This window comes from Littorina saxatilis, linkage group LG5 (assembly GCF_037325665.1).
Source record: "Littorina saxatilis isolate snail1 linkage group LG5, US_GU_Lsax_2.0, whole genome shotgun sequence".
Lineage (NCBI taxonomy): Eukaryota > Metazoa > Mollusca > Gastropoda > Littorinimorpha > Littorinidae > Littorina > Littorina saxatilis.
The window spans coordinates 23,840,704-23,860,083 of record NC_090249.1 but is presented as its reverse complement, the minus strand read 5'-3'; the positions used below and the strand labels follow the sequence as shown (position 1 = coordinate 23,860,083).

The 19,380-nt window shown below is 43.2% G+C and overlaps 3 protein-coding genes across 3 annotated transcripts in view; all 3 read right to left on the bottom strand.

Moving 5' to 3' along the window:
- LOC138966624 (superoxide dismutase [Cu-Zn]-like) overlaps positions 1 to 7,617 on the bottom strand; it is a 50,740-nt gene extending 43,123 nt beyond the window's left edge. Inside the window, exon 1 of the mRNA XM_070338912.1 lies at positions 6,811 to 7,617. Coding sequence (XP_070195013.1) covers positions 6,811 to 7,366 — 556 coding nt within the window. The 5' untranslated portion in view covers positions 7,367 to 7,617. The remainder of the gene's footprint in view (positions 1 to 6,810) is intronic.
- LOC138965935 (pro-neuregulin-1, membrane-bound isoform-like) lies at positions 4,159 to 5,675 on the bottom strand. Its single transcript, XM_070338016.1, has 2 exons — positions 5,651 to 5,675; positions 4,159 to 5,120 (listed from the first exon to the last, which is right to left on the bottom strand). The coding sequence occupies exons 1-2, from the start codon at positions 5,673 to 5,675 to the stop codon at positions 4,510 to 4,512; spliced, it is 636 nt and encodes a 211-aa protein (XP_070194117.1). The 3' UTR covers positions 4,159 to 4,509.
- A 745-nt stretch (positions 7,618 to 8,362) lies between the features above and the next one.
- LOC138966616 (inactive pancreatic lipase-related protein 1-like) lies at positions 8,363 to 17,799 on the bottom strand. The gene is made up of 6 exons (XM_070338902.1): positions 17,493 to 17,799; positions 14,843 to 15,138; positions 12,999 to 13,227; positions 10,638 to 10,754; positions 9,923 to 10,039; positions 8,363 to 9,379 (listed from the first exon to the last, which is right to left on the bottom strand). Exons 1-6 carry the CDS (start codon positions 17,545 to 17,547, stop codon positions 9,138 to 9,140), a joined length of 1,056 nt encoding a protein of 351 aa, XP_070195003.1. The 5' UTR covers positions 17,548 to 17,799; the 3' UTR covers positions 8,363 to 9,137.
- Between the last annotated feature and the right edge of the window lie 1,581 nt (positions 17,800 to 19,380).

Genomic DNA, 19,380 nt, shown 5'->3' with positions numbered 1-19,380 from the left:
CAACTGAATACAAATCCAGCGCGCTACCAACTGAGCTATATCCCCGTTTTAGACATTTTGATGAGTCTGCATTTTTTCGTGATCTTAGTGAAGCTCCATTTCAGAACGTTTATGATTTCAGTCTTGCAGATGATGCTTTTAATCACTTGTATAGCATTTTAAGCACAATTATAGATAAGCACGTGCCCCTGCGTCAGCATAGAGTAAAACATGCCAGACTTCCACCTTGGTTAACATCAGATATTATAGAGGCGATGGCTCTGAGAGATTATTTCAAGGAAAATAAGATGACAGACGAATATAAACAGCAGAGGAATGAGGTGTTAAACCGTGTGAGACAATCAAAAACTGGTTACTTTGATAAGTTGATTTCCGATAAGAAAGATACTGCAACAATTTGGCGGGCAGTAAATGAAATCCTTGATAAATCTAGGAAAAAGTCAACTGCTAATCTAACAAAACTATCTGCGGAAGAATTTAATAATCATTTTATATCTTTAGCGGATAAATTGAAGGCTTCTGTGGCAGAAACATATTCTCCGGATACAGATAACTGTTTTGAAAAATTGGACGAATACTGTCAGCGGAACAGAATAAACAATGAAGCGTTTATCATTCCTCCGATTGCAGTTCATGAGGTCGGAACATTTATTGAAAACCTGGAGAATAAAAAGTCCATGGGTCCTGATAAAATATCCGTGAAGTTATTGAAGCTTTCTCTACCGTATATTGTGGATTCGCTCACGTTCGTATATAACCTTAGTATTGAGCAGAACTTTTTTCCGTCTAAATTGAAAAGCGCCAAAGTCATACCCCTTCCCAAATGTAAAGATCTCTCAGACCCAAGTAATTTTAGACCCATTTCTTTGCTGCCTGTTTTGTCAAAACCATTAGAACGGCATGTGCACAAGCATCTTCTTGCTTACATGGAAGAACAAAATTTGTTCCATCAGTTTCAATCCGGTTTTCGGTCCAAGCATTCTTGCCACACAGCTCTTACGTCTCTCTGTGAAGCTTGGCTGTCAGCAATGAACAAGTCTGAAGTTACAGGAGCATTGTTTTTGGATTTTAAGAAAGCATTTGACTTAGTCGATCATTCCATATTGTTGAAAAAATTACACTATTATTTGAAAAACGATTCGGTCTGTGACTTCTTTAAATCGTATCTTGCTGACCGGACACAATATGTCACTCTACAATGCCAGAATTCGTCTACTGCACTAGTAAAACATGGCGTCCCTCAAGGGTCTGTATTAGGACCTATTCTCTTTTGTATTTACGTTAATGATTTGCCTTTACATGTATCGGATGATAAAGTCAAATGCGAGTTTTTTGCAGACGATTCGTCTATTCATACCAGTAACACCTCGTTGGAGTCAGTAAATTCTTCCCTGAAGAACACTTTGGACGAAGTTGCGAAATGGTGCACATCAAATGCCATGATACTGCACCCAGAAAAAACAAAAAGCATTGTTATTACCACAAGACAAAAGCATCAGATAAGTCCTCTTAAATTACAACTGTCCTTAGGTACAACTCAAATACAGCAAGTTAAAGAACATCGCATACTTGGTGTAACTGTCGATGAAGAAATGAAATGGCAAACACACATAAGCAACCTCTGCAAAGTGTTATCAAGGAATTTGTATTTGTTGTCAAAACTCAAACATTATGCGAAGTCTGAAACATTAAAAATGTTCGTTCATGCTCATATAATGCCTCATATTAATTTTGCTTCGACATTGTGGGATGGCTGCAGTGATGTTCACTTATTGAAACTCAATTCTTTGTACCGTCGTGCTGCAAAACTTATCCTGTATGAATCGCACATGTCTACAGAAATGAAGTTAAACAGCCTTAATTTCCTTCCCCTAAAAACCCACCTTGCATACAATAAGGCTGTCTTTATGTATAAATTATTTCATGGTGATGTGCCCAGTTATGTGCAATCCTATTTTACACATGTTACGAAGAGGTATGGGTCTCAGAATTTACTTCCTCCAATTCCTCGTATAGATCTTTATAAATCCAGCTTAGCTTTTTCAGGATCATCTCTGTGGAATTCTTTGCCAATAGAAATCAAACGATCCGCATCCTTAAAGGCCTTTAAAAGGCAGTTGCACACACATTTGATCACACTATAAACTGCCCCTGATGTTTAGTTTCCATTGTGTACTCGGATAATGTATGCAATGCTCTTAAGTGTTTGTTTGTTTTTTAAATATTGTATATGTAGTTACTCTGAATGTGTAATCCCTCGTCCCCCTCCCCCTTCTTCTTGAAACTTTAGCTGCCTGTATATGGCCCTGTTCGGCAATACATTGCTGTACTTTTTTAAGAAATTTTAAAAAACATTTACGTTTGTTTGTGTCTGGTTTTGTTTTATATGACTTTGTGAGTCCAATATTTTTTTATGTTTATACTCGACCATTATTCTGATGTTTTATTAGTTTAATACTTTGATGAGGTATGTGCGCAGTATTTGCTTTTGTTTACAATTATTCTCTGTATATGTTACAAGGACAGGTTGGAAGATTAGGCTAAGCCTAAAACCTTTATCCTTATGTAATAAAGTTCTGAGTTCTGAGTTCTCTCTCTCTCTCTCTCTCTCTCTCTCTCTCTCTCTCTCTCTCTCTCTCTCTCTCTCTCTCTCTCTCTCTCTCTCTCTCTCTCTACATGATGTTTCTTTTAATTAAATGAATCTTTGATAATATTTCATCATTACTTGATATTCATAATGCATATTGAAATGTCTTTTTAATTGTTTGACATGTTAATTATGTAAATTGTATTGCAGTTAACTTAACTTCTATTTCTTATTGTTATTAATCGAGTTACCCTCAATGGGCGAGGGCCGGATGAAAAAAAGCATGTATACATAAATTCAATCAATCAATCAATCAATCAATCAATCTCTCTCTCTCTCTCTCTCTCTCTCTCTCTCTCTCTCTCTCTCTCTCTCTCTCTCTCTCTCTCTCTCTCTCTCTCTCTCTGCCTGTCCGTCCGTCTCTCTGCCTGTGTGAATGTGTGTGTGTGTGTGTGTGTGTGTGTGTGTGTGTGTGTGTAGTGTGTGTGTGTGTGTGTATCTCTCTCTCTCTCTCTCTCTCTCTCTCTCTCTCTCTCTCTCTCTCTCTCTCTCTCTCTCTCTCTCTCTCTCTCTCTCTCTCTCTCTCTGCCCCCCTCCAACAATCACAAATGGAGGTAGGAACACAAATATCAGTTGCTCTTCACTGAAGTTACCTGAGCAGAGATATTCAACAAATCTGGTTGAAACTGGAATGGACTGGGCAAGTGGATATTGCGTTCTCGCGGGTACCTGTTGCCCATGTCAGTCAGGTCATCGCTGTTCAGGAAGCTTAGCTGAAGCATAGACCTATATTAGGTCCCTGGCTGAAGGCAGCTCTTTTGTTCGTGTTAGTTAGTGTCTCCCTTTAATCTCCGACCCTTTCTCTCTGACTACCATCTCTGCTATTCAATCCTACGTATCTTCTCTTTGTCTCTCTACCGCCTTGCCCGTTTTTTCCCTTCGCCTTTTAGAAAGAGAGATGAACATGGGGATGTGCACGGCTCGCGTTTACTGAACAATTTCGGAAACGATATCGTTAACAGGTTATATGTACTGGTTGAAATGTCGTTTCACAGATTGTCTTCCCAACTTAACAACCGAGTCCTCCTCATGAGAACAGGTCGGCTCACCATCTCAGATCTGGCTAGGCTTTTTACATGGGATAAAGAACATCCTCTCTTGATCTTTTGATCTTTTACATGGAATAAAGAACATCCTCTCTTGATCATTTACATGGGATAAAGAACATCCTCTCTTGATCTTTTGATCTTTTACATGGAATAAAGAACATCCTCTCTTGATCTTTTACATGGGATAAAGAACATCCTCTCTTGATCTTTTACATGGGATAAAGAACATCCGCTCTTCTTTCAAAACCCAACTAAAAACTCAACTGTTCACTCTACATTTCTTGCAAGACAACTGTGCAACATTTACAAGGAGTGTGTAATATGTATGTGCTCATACATTTCATCTGGTGGTTTCTCAGTATGTGCGTGTGTGTGTGTGTGTGTGTGTGTGTGTGTGTGTGTGTGTGTTTGTGCGTGTGTTTGTGCGTATGGTGCGTGTGTGCGTGTGGTGTGTGTGTGTTTTAACGATAGCAGTTGCGCTATGTGTATAATGAATCTTTTTTACTTGTGTGAGGCTATGTATTTTTAAATGTATGCATATGTGTAGAGAACCTTTTTTTTTTTTTTTTTTTTTTTAATGTTCCAAGAATTCATTTGTTAAAGAGCTATCAGCGAAATTATTTCATCACAAAATTCCCTTTATGCACACTGGGCACCCATACTGTAATATTGTAACACCTCACCAAGTGGGTCGTCTTATCCCATGTAAAAACCCTTTCAAGACCTGAGACGGTGAACCGAACTTTTGCACGACAAGGAAGGGTGTCTTTAAACACAGAGTTGGCTGTGTTGACGATCTGCTGCCCGCGGCATTCAGTGATTGGTGCTGTCAATGCCAACCGGTGTTGCCGCTAGGTTCTCCGCTCCACCTGCCATAGAGGTAACGCCGTGGTGGAGAGAAGCGGTGAAGGGGGCGGTATGTGCGGTGTTCATCCAGACAACGGTGCCTGATTCCATCACCCCCAGCACTCCAGCGTGTATCGAGGATCGACATATGGATGAATTCTCAGTGTAGGTATCAGTGCCAAACACGGGATCGGCGGAGTTCTGGCAGTCCCCAGGACAATGACCACCGCAAATAGTCAAGCTACAAATGGAGAAGGTGTCATCGCACGTAACCGCTTTCTCGTCCTTGTACACATAAGCAGTGTCGAGATGTGTGCCAAAGGTGCTGGACGCCTGACAGTCATAGCGACCCACGTCAGCCTTTGTTGCCCCTGTCACCAGCAGGCGATTTGAGCCCGTCCCCTGGTCAGGCAACACCACGTAGCGAGCCTGGTTGGCCACGTCCAGCGGTAGTCCTTCCTTCAGCCATGTCACCTTGATTGGAGGGTCGCCGGTCACCTGACAGTCGAAGAAGAGCGTGGCCTTCAGGGGAGAGAACTGAGGCTGGACGTTGGCCAGGGGAGGTACTTCAACTTGCACTTGTAGAGAACCTTGTAAATTGTATTAGATAACATCGATGCTAATATTTAATAAAGCATTCTGGGCAGATGTATTTCTTTGTGTATGTTTTTTAGTGAGGCGCTTTGAACTATTTTAGGATTTGTGCCAGAAAGATCTCCTTATTATTATCACTATTATTATCACTTGTAAAAGCGTGAGAAGATTTGAGATAGTGATCAGAACTGCTTTAACTGAAAGGACTCTGCCCTTAGTGGCGGGACAGACTGACAAGAATGGGAGCCACGATTTGTACGTGCATAGATAAAACTTTTTTTTTTTAAAGTAGCTATCGCAATCATGGGAAATGTGCTCCCGAGGCAGCATGATCTAGATGTGGCACTTTTCAGCACGTGTACGGGAACGTGTACGGGTAACGTCATCAAATCTAGTTTTTACGTCACGCGTTTGCCAAGATCTGCAGTCTTGGTGGCAGCAAAACAACGTATGATTTGGAACATTGGAGAAAAAAGTGAGTCACGGGTGACGCAATATCTACACGTACGCGTACAGGTCTTTGCTACACGTTCGATCATCTAGAACGCTGCAATAGATGGAGGAATGACATTCAGAGTTCACGGTCAGCTGCGTTGCGGGTGACTTGAATGTATGGAACCCAGGACAGCAGAACTTCCTTATAAGGTTACTGTCCTGAGGTCAATGCAGTCAGGTGACAAGAGTTGTCCCTATGTTGCTGGTCAACTGCCTGCGTTGGCCCCAGTACAGTTTTGTTTTGCTTCCATCATCGAATGTCAACCCCAGTACAGCTTGAATTGGTTGCCAGCACAGAATGTCGACCCCAGTACAATTTGGTTTGTTTCCAGAACAAAATACCGACCCCGGTACAATTTTGGTTTGTTTCCAGCACAGAATGTCGACCCCAGTACAGTTTTGGTTTGTTTCCAGCACAGAATGTCGACCCCAGTACAGTTTTGGTTTGTTTCCAGCACAGAATGTCGACCCCAGTACAGTTTTGGTTTGTTTCCAGCACAAAATGTCGACCCCAGTACAAATATGGTGTGTTTCCAGCGCAGAATGTCGACCCCAGTACAGTTTTGTTTTGTTTCTCGAACAGAATGTCGGCCCCAGTAAAGTGTGGTTGTGTTTCCAGCAGAGAACGTCGACCTCATTACAATAACACGTTTTACTAGTTGATATATTGGATCAGCCGGGAATGGTGATATTTATTTGTGCCGTCGAACACCAGCTTTGCTGCTTTCTTCAAAGCGATGTAAGGTAAGTACTGCTACATCAATATAACCAACTACTTTAATCCGTCTTCCGTCTTCTTTGCTTGTGCATTGTTGTTCCTCCTGCTGCTGCTGTTTTTGTTGTTAGTGGTGGTGTTGTTGTTGTTGTTGTTGTTGTTCTTGTTGCTGTTGTTTCCATTGAAGAATATTGTTCAGTAATGCCTCAACCAACCTTTCTGTTCATTATGCTTTTTTGCGGTGTGTGAAATACGCGCTCAGCTTTTTATTTTATTGCTAATCTTCCTAATTTCTCTCTGTCCATTATTGAGCCCGAAGTCTTTTTACCGAAAACTCAGCAGCAAAGCTTCGTGCAATGAGCTTCGTGAAGTACACTGCGCGAAGTCGACTTTGCCAAATTTATATCAGACTTTACAAAGAAAAAGACGGACAGAAAGACAGACACAAAAACGGACAGACTGACCTTCTTTTCGCTGAGCAAGGGACGCAGTGAAATCGCTGAACGGGTTGTATCCGCTTTGGGGGGCGGCGGTCAAGCCAAGACTAGCCTGAGGAACTGCGCTGATTCCGGGCACGTTGTTGTTGAAACTGCTCTGAGGGGCAGTACTCAATCCGATGTTGTTGTTGTTGTTGGTGTTGACATTGTTGTTGTTGACAGCGGGGAAAGTGCTGCCGAGGTTGTTGTTGTAGTTTCTACTGGTGAGCAGGGCAGGATTGCGGGAAAGGACGGCATTGTTCATATTCAGATTCCTGTTGACGTTGTTGTTGTAGCGGCTCAGGAAGTTGTTGAAGTTGTCGTTGTTGTTAGTGTTGAAGTTGGAAGCCATATTGCTGTTCATGTTTCTATTGGTGTTGGGGTTGTTGTTGGTATTCACGCCGCCTAGACCGTTCAAGACGTTGTTGAAACTGCTGAGCCCGTTAGTGTTCAAGTAACCGTTACTGGCCATGGGTGAACTTTTCTGAGTTCCCGCCATCGAGAACAAAGAGAAGAACTGCACCACCCTCAGTACAGGCAACATCTTCACTTCAATATTCGCTCCAATATGTTCCTTCAAGTTTGCAACCAGCGCAGCCACTCTATAGACATCGCCTCCAAACCCTGACGGTTTGACGCGTATGTCGCCGCTTTTTACCCAGGCACGGTACGACAGATAACGGAAAATAAAAGATCGAATTCCTCCCTCCCCCCTCAGCAGGGTGGGAAGCTTTATTGTCCGATCGTAACTTGTCAGACATGATTTGTGGCGGAATTGGACATGGTAGGGGTGATGGCTGTCACCACTGAGAGGCTAACCATTATGCTTTGTGGGGGATGACCTCGCTGCGAGTGCTTCCGGGTCACGGGTATCAGGCAACAGGGATTTTCATGTGTCCTCGCACAGGCGCTTTCATTTCGAAAATTAAAACGACAAATCCATTGCTTGCTTCTGCAAAGTATACCACATTTCGAAAACGCTTATCCTATTTTGAAAACAATTGTCTGATCATGTGCCTGTGACGGACACACACAAAAAATCAACAATGATGCGCAGTTGTCGTTTGCATATATTAAAGTGCAGACACAGAAAATCTTCTGCAAAAAGCATAGGAATAAAACGTTTACGGGGTTTTAGTTGTCGGTTTTATGTCTTTGGCCCGAATAACAAATGGATTAAGGGTCACCGCAGATGGCTTAAACATTGCACAAGTAAAGACGTAAGGAAAAGGTTGGAACAGAGAGAGACAGAGACAGAGACAGAGAGACAGAGACAGACCGAGACAGACAAAGAGCGTGTCTCTGTGAATATGTTACCGTTACATCTGTCCGGTGTGTCTGTTGAGTGAGTATGAAGCTTATTCAACACATTTTCAATAGCAGTTAATTTGTCGCGTAAAACAAAGCAATGCAGCTACACACACACACACACACACACACACACACACACACACACACACACACACACACACACACACACACACACACACACACACACACACACACACACACACACACACATTTGTTTAGAGACAACAGATTGTATGATATTTGTTTTAATAAATGTTGTGCTGTTCAACAGGGATATTCATGTGTCTATTACAGGGCAAATCCAGGCTCTGCAGGTATTGACTTCCGTTTCACCAAACACATACATTCTTACCTCGGCTAAATCCCGAATTAGCTCTGTAGATTTGACGTCACACACTGAAAGAAGAGTGAACATGTTGAGATACATTCAGTGTGACGACGAACCTCATACCGGGCAAAATCAGAAGATTTAAACTTGCTCATTTTGTTTTTTATTGTCGATTTGAATACCGTCTCCGTCTGCGTATATATCTCTGCGTTTGTAAATACCATGATACAAAATAAAATCGCGTTGATAAAAGAAAAGTCCATGACCACAATTGTACATACCATTTATCGACTTGCCTCCCATTCTTTGCAACAGAAATGTAGTGTGGTCAGAAATCAAATAATCAGACGCACACGCACACGCGCTGTCCATAGTATCCTATCAGAATAACCCACACGTCCTTTGATAATTATAATTATATCATTGACTTTTTTAGGCTTATTTTGTAAAAAGGAATTGACTTTGAAGGCCCAGTTGCACTCATCGACACTATGATAATGTTTGCATTGAAGGTTTGAGTAGCTCAAACATTTCAATCATCGTTCTTTACGTCGTAAAAATGCAGAAAAAAGTTATAAAAATTATTCGAACAAACAAGAAATGGGGAAACAAAATCTCCCGTTCACTGAGTTCGATATTACTCAGGGATCCCAACATGTCTGTATTTTGGCACAAACTAAACTGCACAGAATGGCGCCTGTCCGCTCGTGCGCACATAAAACACACCGCTGGCATTCAAATTGACGTCATAACCCATGGTGACGCAACCGTCGCATGGCTGAGTGACGTGACGGCTGTTGGAATGCATCACGGCAGGGAAGTAGCTCGGTGTGGCCTGCAGGGGACACGGGGTAGTTATGGAGTCCGTGAAGACATGTAAGGCTCGCAGGTGGTTACAGCTCATTATCTTTATCCATTCTGTGCATGAATTAAAAAAAAAAGTGTAAAATAAAACTGATCAGCATTGTCTTGAAATAAAAGAGAGAGAGAGAGAGAGCGAGAGAGAGAGAGAGAGAGAGAGAGAGAGAGAGAGAGAAAGAGAGAGAGAGAAGACGCTGTGAAGGTAAATAATGAGAGCAAAGAAAGATAGCTGTTTTAATTGTCTTATCAAAATTGTCTTGTTTAATTGTCTTGTCTTGTCTTGTCTAGAATAAAAAACAACAACAAGAATTATAGGTTATTGGAACGTTTAATTATTGACAAAACAAAACGTTACATTTACAGTACGTCGATCCAGGGGTCTTTTTTAAGAAGACAGACAGACACTTACTGTACAAATGTATCTCGCATGCAATTTTTTGTCTTGTCATGACGTGTGTGGTCTTGTCTCTTCTCGTCTCGTCTCGTCTCGTCTCGCCTTTTCTCGTCTTGTCTCGTCTCGTCTCGTCAAGTCTCGTTCCTTCTCGTCTCGTTTCGTCTCGTCTCGTCTTGTCTAGTCATATAAAATTAGAAGAGTCTTACGTGTGCCCTGTAACAGCCCTAGGATACGACTGAAGATGGAGTTGGGGCAGCCGGGCTGGTAGCGGCCTCCGTTCGGGTAGAAGTCCACAGTCCCACACGGCTTTTCGAAACCAAGGCCTAAAAAGCATCCATTGCTTGCTCAATTCAGAGAATGTTTGATTTGATTCATGGATTCATGGATTGACTGTTTGTTGCAGTGGCCCATTCATTCATTCATTTATCGAATCCTTTGCATAGAATGGGTTTTTTTTAAGGAGAAGATATAACAAGAATAGCACACGCACGCGCACACGCATCCACGCACAGTCAGAAAGACAGACAGACATACAGACGGACAGATACACACAAGCACGCACGCACACGCACACACACACACACACACACACACACACACACACACACACCAGGGCCGGACTAGGCTAAGAGGAGGGGAGGGGGGGTTGCCAGTGGTGGTCCAGGGGGATGTTCCCCCTGGCGGGGTCAAGGGGCAGAGCCCCTTGTGAAGCTGATGGGTAGGTCATATTCTGAAATAAGAAAATGGTCGCTCCTTGCATGAAACGGCATAAAATAAACAATAATAAAAAATGTTTTAAATAAGTGAGATACATGTTTAGGCTAGGGGGGGTTGCACAACCCCCATAACCCCCCCCCCCCCCCCCGGTAGTCCGGCCCTGCACACACACACACACACACAGAAACCAGAAATAGTTCGAACCCATTTCAACGATGGGCAGAGCATTAGTGTGTATGACGTCAACAAAGACTGCGTCACTTGGATCCAGACGAACAGGGGCCGCTGTGGATTCGAACGCTGGTCCGGCGGGGTCCAAACCTGTCGTGAAATGTGTTTTTGAAATAAGTCCAAACCGATCGTAAATTACAAGTTCACATACAAATTTAGTTTGTCAGTACAAGTACTCCAGGACACAACATCTCGACAATAAAGGCACAATTAATCCTTACCGTAAAACAAAGTTCTGCTCACTGTCACATCCGCCCGGGCTTTTGCATGCGATAAGACCAGTCCTCCACTTGGACACATACCACCCCCCCCAACAAAAAAAACCCAAACCATCATGCAACCTTCTTGTGCAGGATGGGAATTTGTATCAATCATGGATTAATGAACAAAAAGCCACAAGTCGCTTTTTAAGAAATTAACTCATTTTAACAAAATCCACTTGTGCGCAGAACATGTTTGATGTTTGATATGTGTCTAAGTGGGGGGGGGGGGGGGGGGGGGGCAGCCGTATCTCGTGCGAAAGCCTCGCCAGATTTGAGATGGTGAGTCGAATCGCGTAAACGAGAAGGAGTGTGCCTTTAAATTACCTAATATAATTATACCTTCCTCCCTGTGCAAACAATCAATTGTTACACGACACTTGAGATTGACGAAGTTCTCAAATGTCATATAGTTGTGTTCTTTTATTCTACGTGGCCCGTCTTCACAGCAGCAGACAAAAACTCGTCAAATTGAGTTCGAGGATTTATTTAGCCTTCCATACATACAACTGCACATCGTAGCAGAACTCAAAGTAGAAGCCTTTTTAACATACAAATCGCGCTGGCCTATATAGTAAATACTCAATCTCGAGAATATTCCAGGCCGAACATGATACAACTAAAATGAGATGAACTGTCCATGGACTAGAATAGTGACATTCTCTGTGACGTACATCAAAAGTGCCGACGCACTTAATCCGAGCGAACGCCACGAACCCACGACTCAAAACAACGTGGTAAACAACTTGTTTTGACAGGACTAGAAAGTTCACCTGCATTCTCGTCCAAACATAAATATTGTGTTTACAAAATATAATATCGGTACTTTCCCTCAAAGTACAAATAAGTCAACCACATGCAACACACAAAACTCAGTGAACCAAAGTTCAGCAACGGCAGCGTTTCCTAACACACATCAATCATCACAATCTGTCTCAAGCTTTTACGTGGGATTAGAGTGCCCTTTCACATGATCACATGCCAAAATGTAGCGTCTGACCACATTTTACTGCTGTATGGGAATTTGTTTTTTGTTGGGAGGGGGGGGAAGGGGGGTGGGGGGTCTTCATAATTCATTTCGTGACTGAATCCGTTGTCAGTATGTGTCAAAATCACTGCTCTGTGCGGAAAGCAATCAGGCTGTTGACCTTTTGGTGAGTGCCTAAATGGAAGGATGCTTTAATCTAGTGTAAAATAAAACATTGCCATATCTGTGTAGGTTTACATCAAGGTTTACACGGAAGGGTATATAAACAAAACAAAACAAAACAAAAACAAATAAAAACACGTCTGTTTGAAACTCCACCAAAATGCTTACCAAAGGGAAAATCGAGAAATATTTGATCATGCGAAAGAAAAGACAGATCAGCTGACAAGCAAAAGAGCAACGAAATGAACGGTGGAAGAAATGAAGGACGCGATCTTCTTCTTCTTCTTGTCGATCACTCAGATGGAAACGCCGGTTCTTCGCGCAAATGTTGCCGTGCGCTGTAGGTCGTCCAGACTGCCATAGAGATTCCCTTGCACCGTGGTCGCCTCCGCCCAGATCTGGCTCCTGAGGCCATCGTGTAGTGGCCAAGTCTGCAGCAGGTGTTCCGTTGTCATGCTGCCTGTTTGACAAGGGCACTGGTCTGACTGGCAAATTCTGAACTTGGTGAAAAGGTGGTGGTTCATTCGGTTGTGGCCTGTCCGCAGCCTGAATATGAGGACCTGCTCAGACCTTGTGAGCAGGACTGGTGAAAGGCGTCGTTTTTGTTGTAGTGTGGGTGCTGCTGCGATCGCGATCGAATGAGGGGGGAACCAGGAAAGCAACAGAGGCAGAGAAAGAAAGGAAAGGAGTAAATCAAATAAACAAAAAACAAATTAACACATTTTGTGTTTCAAAAAGAATCACATGTAAATAAAATCAAAAATCGACGTGCTAATAAAATACAAACAAACAAACAAACAAGCAAACAAACAAGCAAACTAACAACGTTTCTGTGGTTGAAACTTGCATCGATTACAAACACATCTGCATTATCTACATGAATATTTTGACTTCAAATTATGTAACAGTCAGACCAATATTTACCTGTTATTCTCCCCAGTCCTGGAATACTCGAACCAACATAGCCAGCGATGTGCGCACCGAGACTGACACCGATCAAATGGAAGCTGGAAGCCGGCGCACCAATTTGCATAAACTTGCGCAACATGGCGGTCAGCATTCTAGCGACAAGACGAGTGTTGGCTGCGACCTGGAAGTAGTTAATGGACGCCGCTCCTCTCGCCCAATCAACAATCAGCACATTTTGTTCAGCCTGGGGAAAAAAACCACCAGAATTATAGGTAAAATTGAGGTTTCAGTTTGTCAAATCCAATATTCAATGTCAGTGTTCGAAGTTCAATATTCAAGTTTATTATCCCAACTTCCATATTGAAGTTCAGTGTCCAAATCTCAATATTCAAGTCAAGTGTTCCCAAATTCGTATTCAAGTTTAATGTCTCAAATTCAATATTTGAGTCCAGTGTCACGACTGATTTATTAAAACTATCCTACTGCAAGTAACACATCATGTTTGCTGACAGAGAGAGAGAGAGAGAGAGAGAGAGAGAGAGAGAGAGAGAGAGAGAGAGAGAGAGAGAGAGAGAGAGAGAGAGAGAGAGAGAGAGACTGACTATTAGGGTTTAACGTCCTCTTAGACCAACTGGTCTATATTGGGACAGGTATAGGTAATACGTTGAAGATATGGTGTGATACTTTGATTCGAACAAGCCCGCTGTGGCTCTCTTCTTCGACACACCAGCATTGGGGTTGTCTCGTCAAAGTATCGAAATACGATCATGATAATCGGAGACGAGAGATGATGCATGCGTGTCTTCGTGTTTTCCAAGCCCTGAGACTTTCGCTGTGAACGTGGGATCTTTTTCGTGCGCATGTGTGCACACGGGGGTGTTCGGACACCGAAGAGAGTCTGCACAAAGTTGACTCCGAGAAATAAATCTCTCGCCGAACGTGGGGATCGAACCCACGCTGATAGCGACCAACTGGCTTAGGGGCGGATCTGGGTTTTGAAAGGGGGGGGTGCAAAGTTCTTTTTTTGTATTTTTTGTATCTTATCAGCGAAGGCGCGAAGCGCCGAACCGATGGCGCGAAGCGCCGAGCATGCTAGGGGGGTCCGGGGGCATGCCCCCCCGGAATTTTTTTTTAAAAAGGAAGCAAAATTGTGCAATCTGGTGCAATCTGAGCGTGTAAAGTGCTATTTTCAGGTGATACATTTTTCTTCTTTTTTTTTTTTTTTTTTTTTTTTTGTCCCGCTGGGGGGGGGGGTGCAATTGCACCCATTGCACCCCCCCCCCAGATCCGCCCCTGGGCTACAAAGCCAGCGCGCTACCAACTGAGCTACGTCCCCGCCCAGAGAGAGAGAGAGAGAGAGAGAGAGAGAGAGAGAGAGAGAGAGAGAGAGAGAGAGAGAGAGAGAGAGAGAGAGAGAGAGAGGGAGGGGGGGGGGAAGAGAGGGGTGGGACTCTAATTAATTTATGAATCTTTCACTTAGCAAAGTATTTCGAGTATATAACTACATGGTTAATTAAAAAATCATCTAATGTGGGGACGTACAATGAAATTGAATTTTCCCCAAGTTGTTGCAAGTTACAAAAGTTTGAGGTAGAAGAGCGCCATGTCGATTTGTTATAAGCAAACCTGATATTTGAGGTGACATTTATAATAAATATGCAGAAGACATTCGATTTATTCCAGACTCCTGTTCTTAAAGCTCCAGTGCTGGCGTAATTTCATGTATGGCTTAATTACTGTTGTCAAAGAGAGTGGCTCTGGGACACGAAACTTGAATTTTGACAAAAACGACATCCTTACATGATGATCATATATGCCACAGATTAAAAAAACAGGTGAACACGTTACTTCCATCAAACCTTTTCAAGAAGTTTAAAGGACATGTCCTGAACCCAAGGTCGATCTCCGCTGTCAAGGTAACCATGAAGAATGACGCGCGTATCCATGGTAACGTTGAATACCCCACGATATCGCTCCGCAGGCCAGCTCAGATCCAGCAGTCGTCTCCCGCTGCCCCTTGTGAGCAAAGAAAATCGAACACCGAGCCCCTGAGGAGACTGCGGTAGGTGTCCCGTGTTGATGAACGGAGGGGCCATGGAGAAACACCCCCAAGGTTCATAACACACCTGCGGGTAGTTGACTTCTTTGGCCCGTTCTGATGGCAATCAGGAGGCCGAGACAGACAACAAAAGAAACAAAGAAAATCATTGAAAGAAAATAGAAAAATCATTGCAGCTGAGTGGAGAAAAAAAGTGACGTGAACGTCTAGTTTTACCTGGGTAGTTGCAGTACGTATATTGTGCAGTTGGATGGATTCTTCTACGTATGACTATTGTCTGTGTGTCTGTGTGTTTGTCTCTCTGTGTGTCTGGTTGTCTGTGTGTCTGTCTGTTTTTCTTCCTTCTTTCTGTTAGTGTTAGATCGTCAGTCAGTTAGTCAATCAGTCAATTAGTCATTGAATCAGTTGGTTGGCTGGTTGGCTGGCAGTTTGTTTGTCGCTGCGGTTTGTCAGTGAGTACGACACACTACATGTTTACGGATGTTGTACTATTTAAAGGCACACTCCTTCCCGTGTAAACAGATCGCCTCACCATCTCAGATCTGGCTTTGCTGTACAATGGGGTAAGACCATCCATACACTTGGTCACAACCCAAAAATAAGCAGCTTTGGCGCTCTCTGTGCTCAGTGCGATTTGTTAATGAATTAATTTTGTAAATGCAACAAGTGGCGGTTAAACTTCTTCTTCTTCTTCGGCGTTCCAGGAGTTTTGGCCTCAGGTCAGACTTCAAGTTTTGTAGCTTGAATAAAGCTGGTGGTCAGGATCAGGGAGTCTTTGGTGCCCCAGAGTTGCTCCTGCAGTGTGGCACCTTGGGGCCAGTGATCTGTTCTGGCTTCCTGGTGGAGCGGGCAGGTCTGCAGGATGTGCTCCGGGGTCTGTGGGCCTGTTTCGCACGGGCAGTTCGGTGTGTGCGACAGACCAAGGCGGTGCATGTGGGCACGCAGTCCACAGTGTCCAGTCCGTAGGCGGAAGAGGATGGTCTGCTGATGGCGCTGTAGGTTGGGCATCTGATCATCAGATGGCAGGCTGTGTTGGGCATTCCGGCGGTTAAACAAATTAGTTCATTAAAAAAAGTCCTTCTGTGCACAGAGTGCATCGATGCTGTTTCTTTTTGGTATATGTCCAACTGAGTGAAGGGATGCCCTTATCCTATGTCAAATCATGGCCAGATCTGAGATGGTCAGCCGAACTATTTTCACCTTCAACTGTGCTTTTAACTGAACGATTGTCCCGTTTGATATATAAACGCATTAGATTATAAATGTCAGCGCAATTGTTCCTCAATTTCAGTTATAATTCAAGCTGAACGATCACAGGCAATAAACGCATTAGATGTTTTAACCAGTCCTTTTTATTATGTTGGAGGAGTAGGTTGGGAGTCGGTCGGTCATCTGTCATGGACGCATCAATGGTAATTATTGAAATGACCGATCCTTCTGGCGAGGAGTCGGTCAAGGGGGTTATCGGCTCTCTCACATGTTGGTCAAGAGTGGAGCGAAGATATTGGTCCACTGAACTTAAACCAACAGACTGTGACAAATGAACTTGCCATGCACCACCTGATTTATGCAAATGGAAACTGTTTTGCGGATTCTGCGAAATGGGCAAATGACTGTAGATTCCCGAAATGGGCAGTGTTTTGCAGAAAGTGAGCAGAAACACAAATATCAAAAATCAAAAGAATTTTTCGATATCACGCCCTTATGTAACAACTGGTGGCAAAATACAGTATTCAACTTGTCAAAAACTAACATTATTCAAAAACTGTGAACCATTTAAAAACAATTAAAGCCCCAGTTCGATCCCCAGGTAACAATTAATTCATCGGTCTAACACACACACACACACACACACACACACACACACACACACTGATACGCACGCACGCACGTACGCACACACACACACACACACATACACACACACACACACACACACACACACACACATACACACACACACACACACACACACACACACACTCTCTCTCTCTCTCTCTCTCTCTCTCTCTCTCAGAAGAGAAGAAGCATGCATTGATATCGCTCTGACCACAAAATGCAGCCTTACCACTGACATAGCCATAAGTTATCAAAAGATACTTCCAAACGCCCAATACGAGCAACCACAACAAAAACAGTGGGGCAATTTATTAGGCCCTATATACTTGTCAAAACATTAATTCCTATATTCTTAGAAGCTTAAACAACAACGACGACAACAACAACAACGACGACAACAACAACGACGACGACGACGACAACGACAACAACAGCAACAACAACAACAACAACAAAACAACCAGAAACAGAGAGACTGCTCGCGTTCATGTGCGAGTTCCGTTTTGTCTATATAGAATTACACAGTGAACTTGTCAACGTTGTATCCATAATTAAACGTTTCATTGACTAAAATTGTTCTTGTTTTTATTCATAATGACAACAGTCTTTACCTTGTGCGATGCAGGATGATCCAAAGATAACAAGGAGCCCGAAGACGATAGCCATGTTGAAATAAAGACGTCACAATGAATAGGAGACACGTATACTAGCTCATAAATGTAAACAGCATTTAAAGGATGTTCTGAAGTCACACAAAACGAGGATCAAGAAAATTCGTATGTACAGCCCATGTATGTATACACGGCGTTATTTGTAACACTCATACATCAGTTGCATGCAGTAAGCAAGTTTTGCTTCATACCAACTGCCACAGCTATATGTCAAACATTGTGCTGAAAACAAGCCGGTAGTGAGTTAGTTGATATAACGACTGGCTTCATAGAGGGGGAGTGGATAAAGGAGCATTTACCGTCGAAAAGAGGCACCGACATATGGGCAGAAAGACACACTGGCACATAATCATGCAGACAGACTGACACGCGCACGCACGCACTCACATACACATAACTTTACTACACACACTTTGTTGCATCTGTTACGGGCATTTGTATTTTTACTTTAAAGACGTCAGTTTGAATAGACGAATGCCGAAATTAACTATGTGGGTTCTTTCGGCTGGGGCTGTGAAAAGATTAAATATTCCTTGAGAGTGAGGCCCATTTTTCCCAAAAAGCGGTGTAAGGCTTCCTATGTAGGCGGGATAAAAACGGCCATACACGTAAAAACCGTGGGAGTTTGAGCCCATAAACGAAGAAGAACAAGAACAAGAACAAGAACAAGAAGGCCCATTTAAAGTCTGTTGGAGGCAAAGCCAGTCAAACAAATGTGATTGTGGGCTAAACGATAGCGCCATAACCAATCTGCTTTCTAAACACAAATTAAGGTCTGCAAGAGCACACCAGGAGAAAACTGCAGTCAGAACCGGGCCCATGACAAACAACCATGGAAAACCCGCAGGTGTCTCATAGCCTTTGAACGTTTTAGCTCTGAAATAGCTCAGTGCTCGAGGGAGACAACCGCTGTGCATAGCAGCTGATGTGACAAGGGGAAGTACTGCGTCACCACGGGATATGACATAGTTCAGTGGAGATGACGCATGGAGACACCCCCGGTGTAACACGAAATTTGTACTCCACGAAAAATTTACTCCGGAGTAAAAATTTTGTATGAAATTCTTACTCCGAGTAAATTTTTCGTACGAGAAAAGAACTCCCCAAGGCACGAACAAATTACTCCCTCCACGAAATGTTTACTCCCCATTTTTACATTTAGTCAAGTTTTGACTAAATGTTTTAACATAGTTTTTACTTCCAGTAAAAATCTCGTAGGCGAAAATGGGATGCGGGCGAAGGGATAATACCAATATGTGATCTCGAGCAAACGAATGTCGCGCTACCCTCCCTCCTCCCCTTCCACCACCAAGACTAACAGGGAACAAGGGAGTATAAATTTCGTACACCTGGCATGGGAAGTTAAATTTCTCGTGTTAGGGTGAAGTAATTTATTCGTTTTTTATTCGTCAGGGGAGTAACATTTGTGTACGAAATGTTTACTCGGAACTCGCCTGTCGTGGGGAGTAATTTTCTCGTGTAATGGGGGAGTGCTTTTTTCGTAAAGAGAGTAACATTTTCGTTCGAAATTTTTACTCCGGAGTAAAAATCTCGAGGGAGTATTTTTCTCGTGTTACACCGGCGTTGGCGCCACAATGAATAATGAGCTCCGATGTGCATGTTTTACGAAGAAAGGGGCCGTTTATGCAGAGCCCACTCAATATCATCCTATACTTCTTTCCACCAACTTAAAGGCACAGTAAGCCTCCCGTAAACCATCACAGAGCTCCCCGAGCGTCTACATACAGTACAGGCATACTTCCATTTGAACGCTCACCGAACGGGAACATCCTGGCTGCTTTCTGTCGAGCGTGAGAAATTTTCAACG

Coding starts and splice junctions, on each gene's coding strand:
- LOC138965935 (XM_070338016.1), bottom strand. CDS start 5,675: ATGATCGAACGTGTAGCAAAGACCT. Junction 5,121..5,650: donor CGAACGTGTAGCAAAGACCT/GTACGCGTACGT, acceptor GTTCTCTACAAG/TGCAAGTTGAAGTACCTCCC.
- LOC138966616 (XM_070338902.1), bottom strand. CDS start 17,547: ATGGCTATCGTCTTCGGGCTCCTTGTTATCTTTGGATCATCCTGCATC. Junction 13,228..14,842: donor CCTTTAAACTTCTTGAAAAG/GTTTGATGGAAG, acceptor TTTTTTCCCCAG/GCTGAACAAAATGTGCTGAT. Junction 9,380..9,922: donor AGGGCTGTTACAGGGCACAC/GTAAGACTCTTC, acceptor ATTCATGCACAG/AATGGATAAAGATAATGAGC.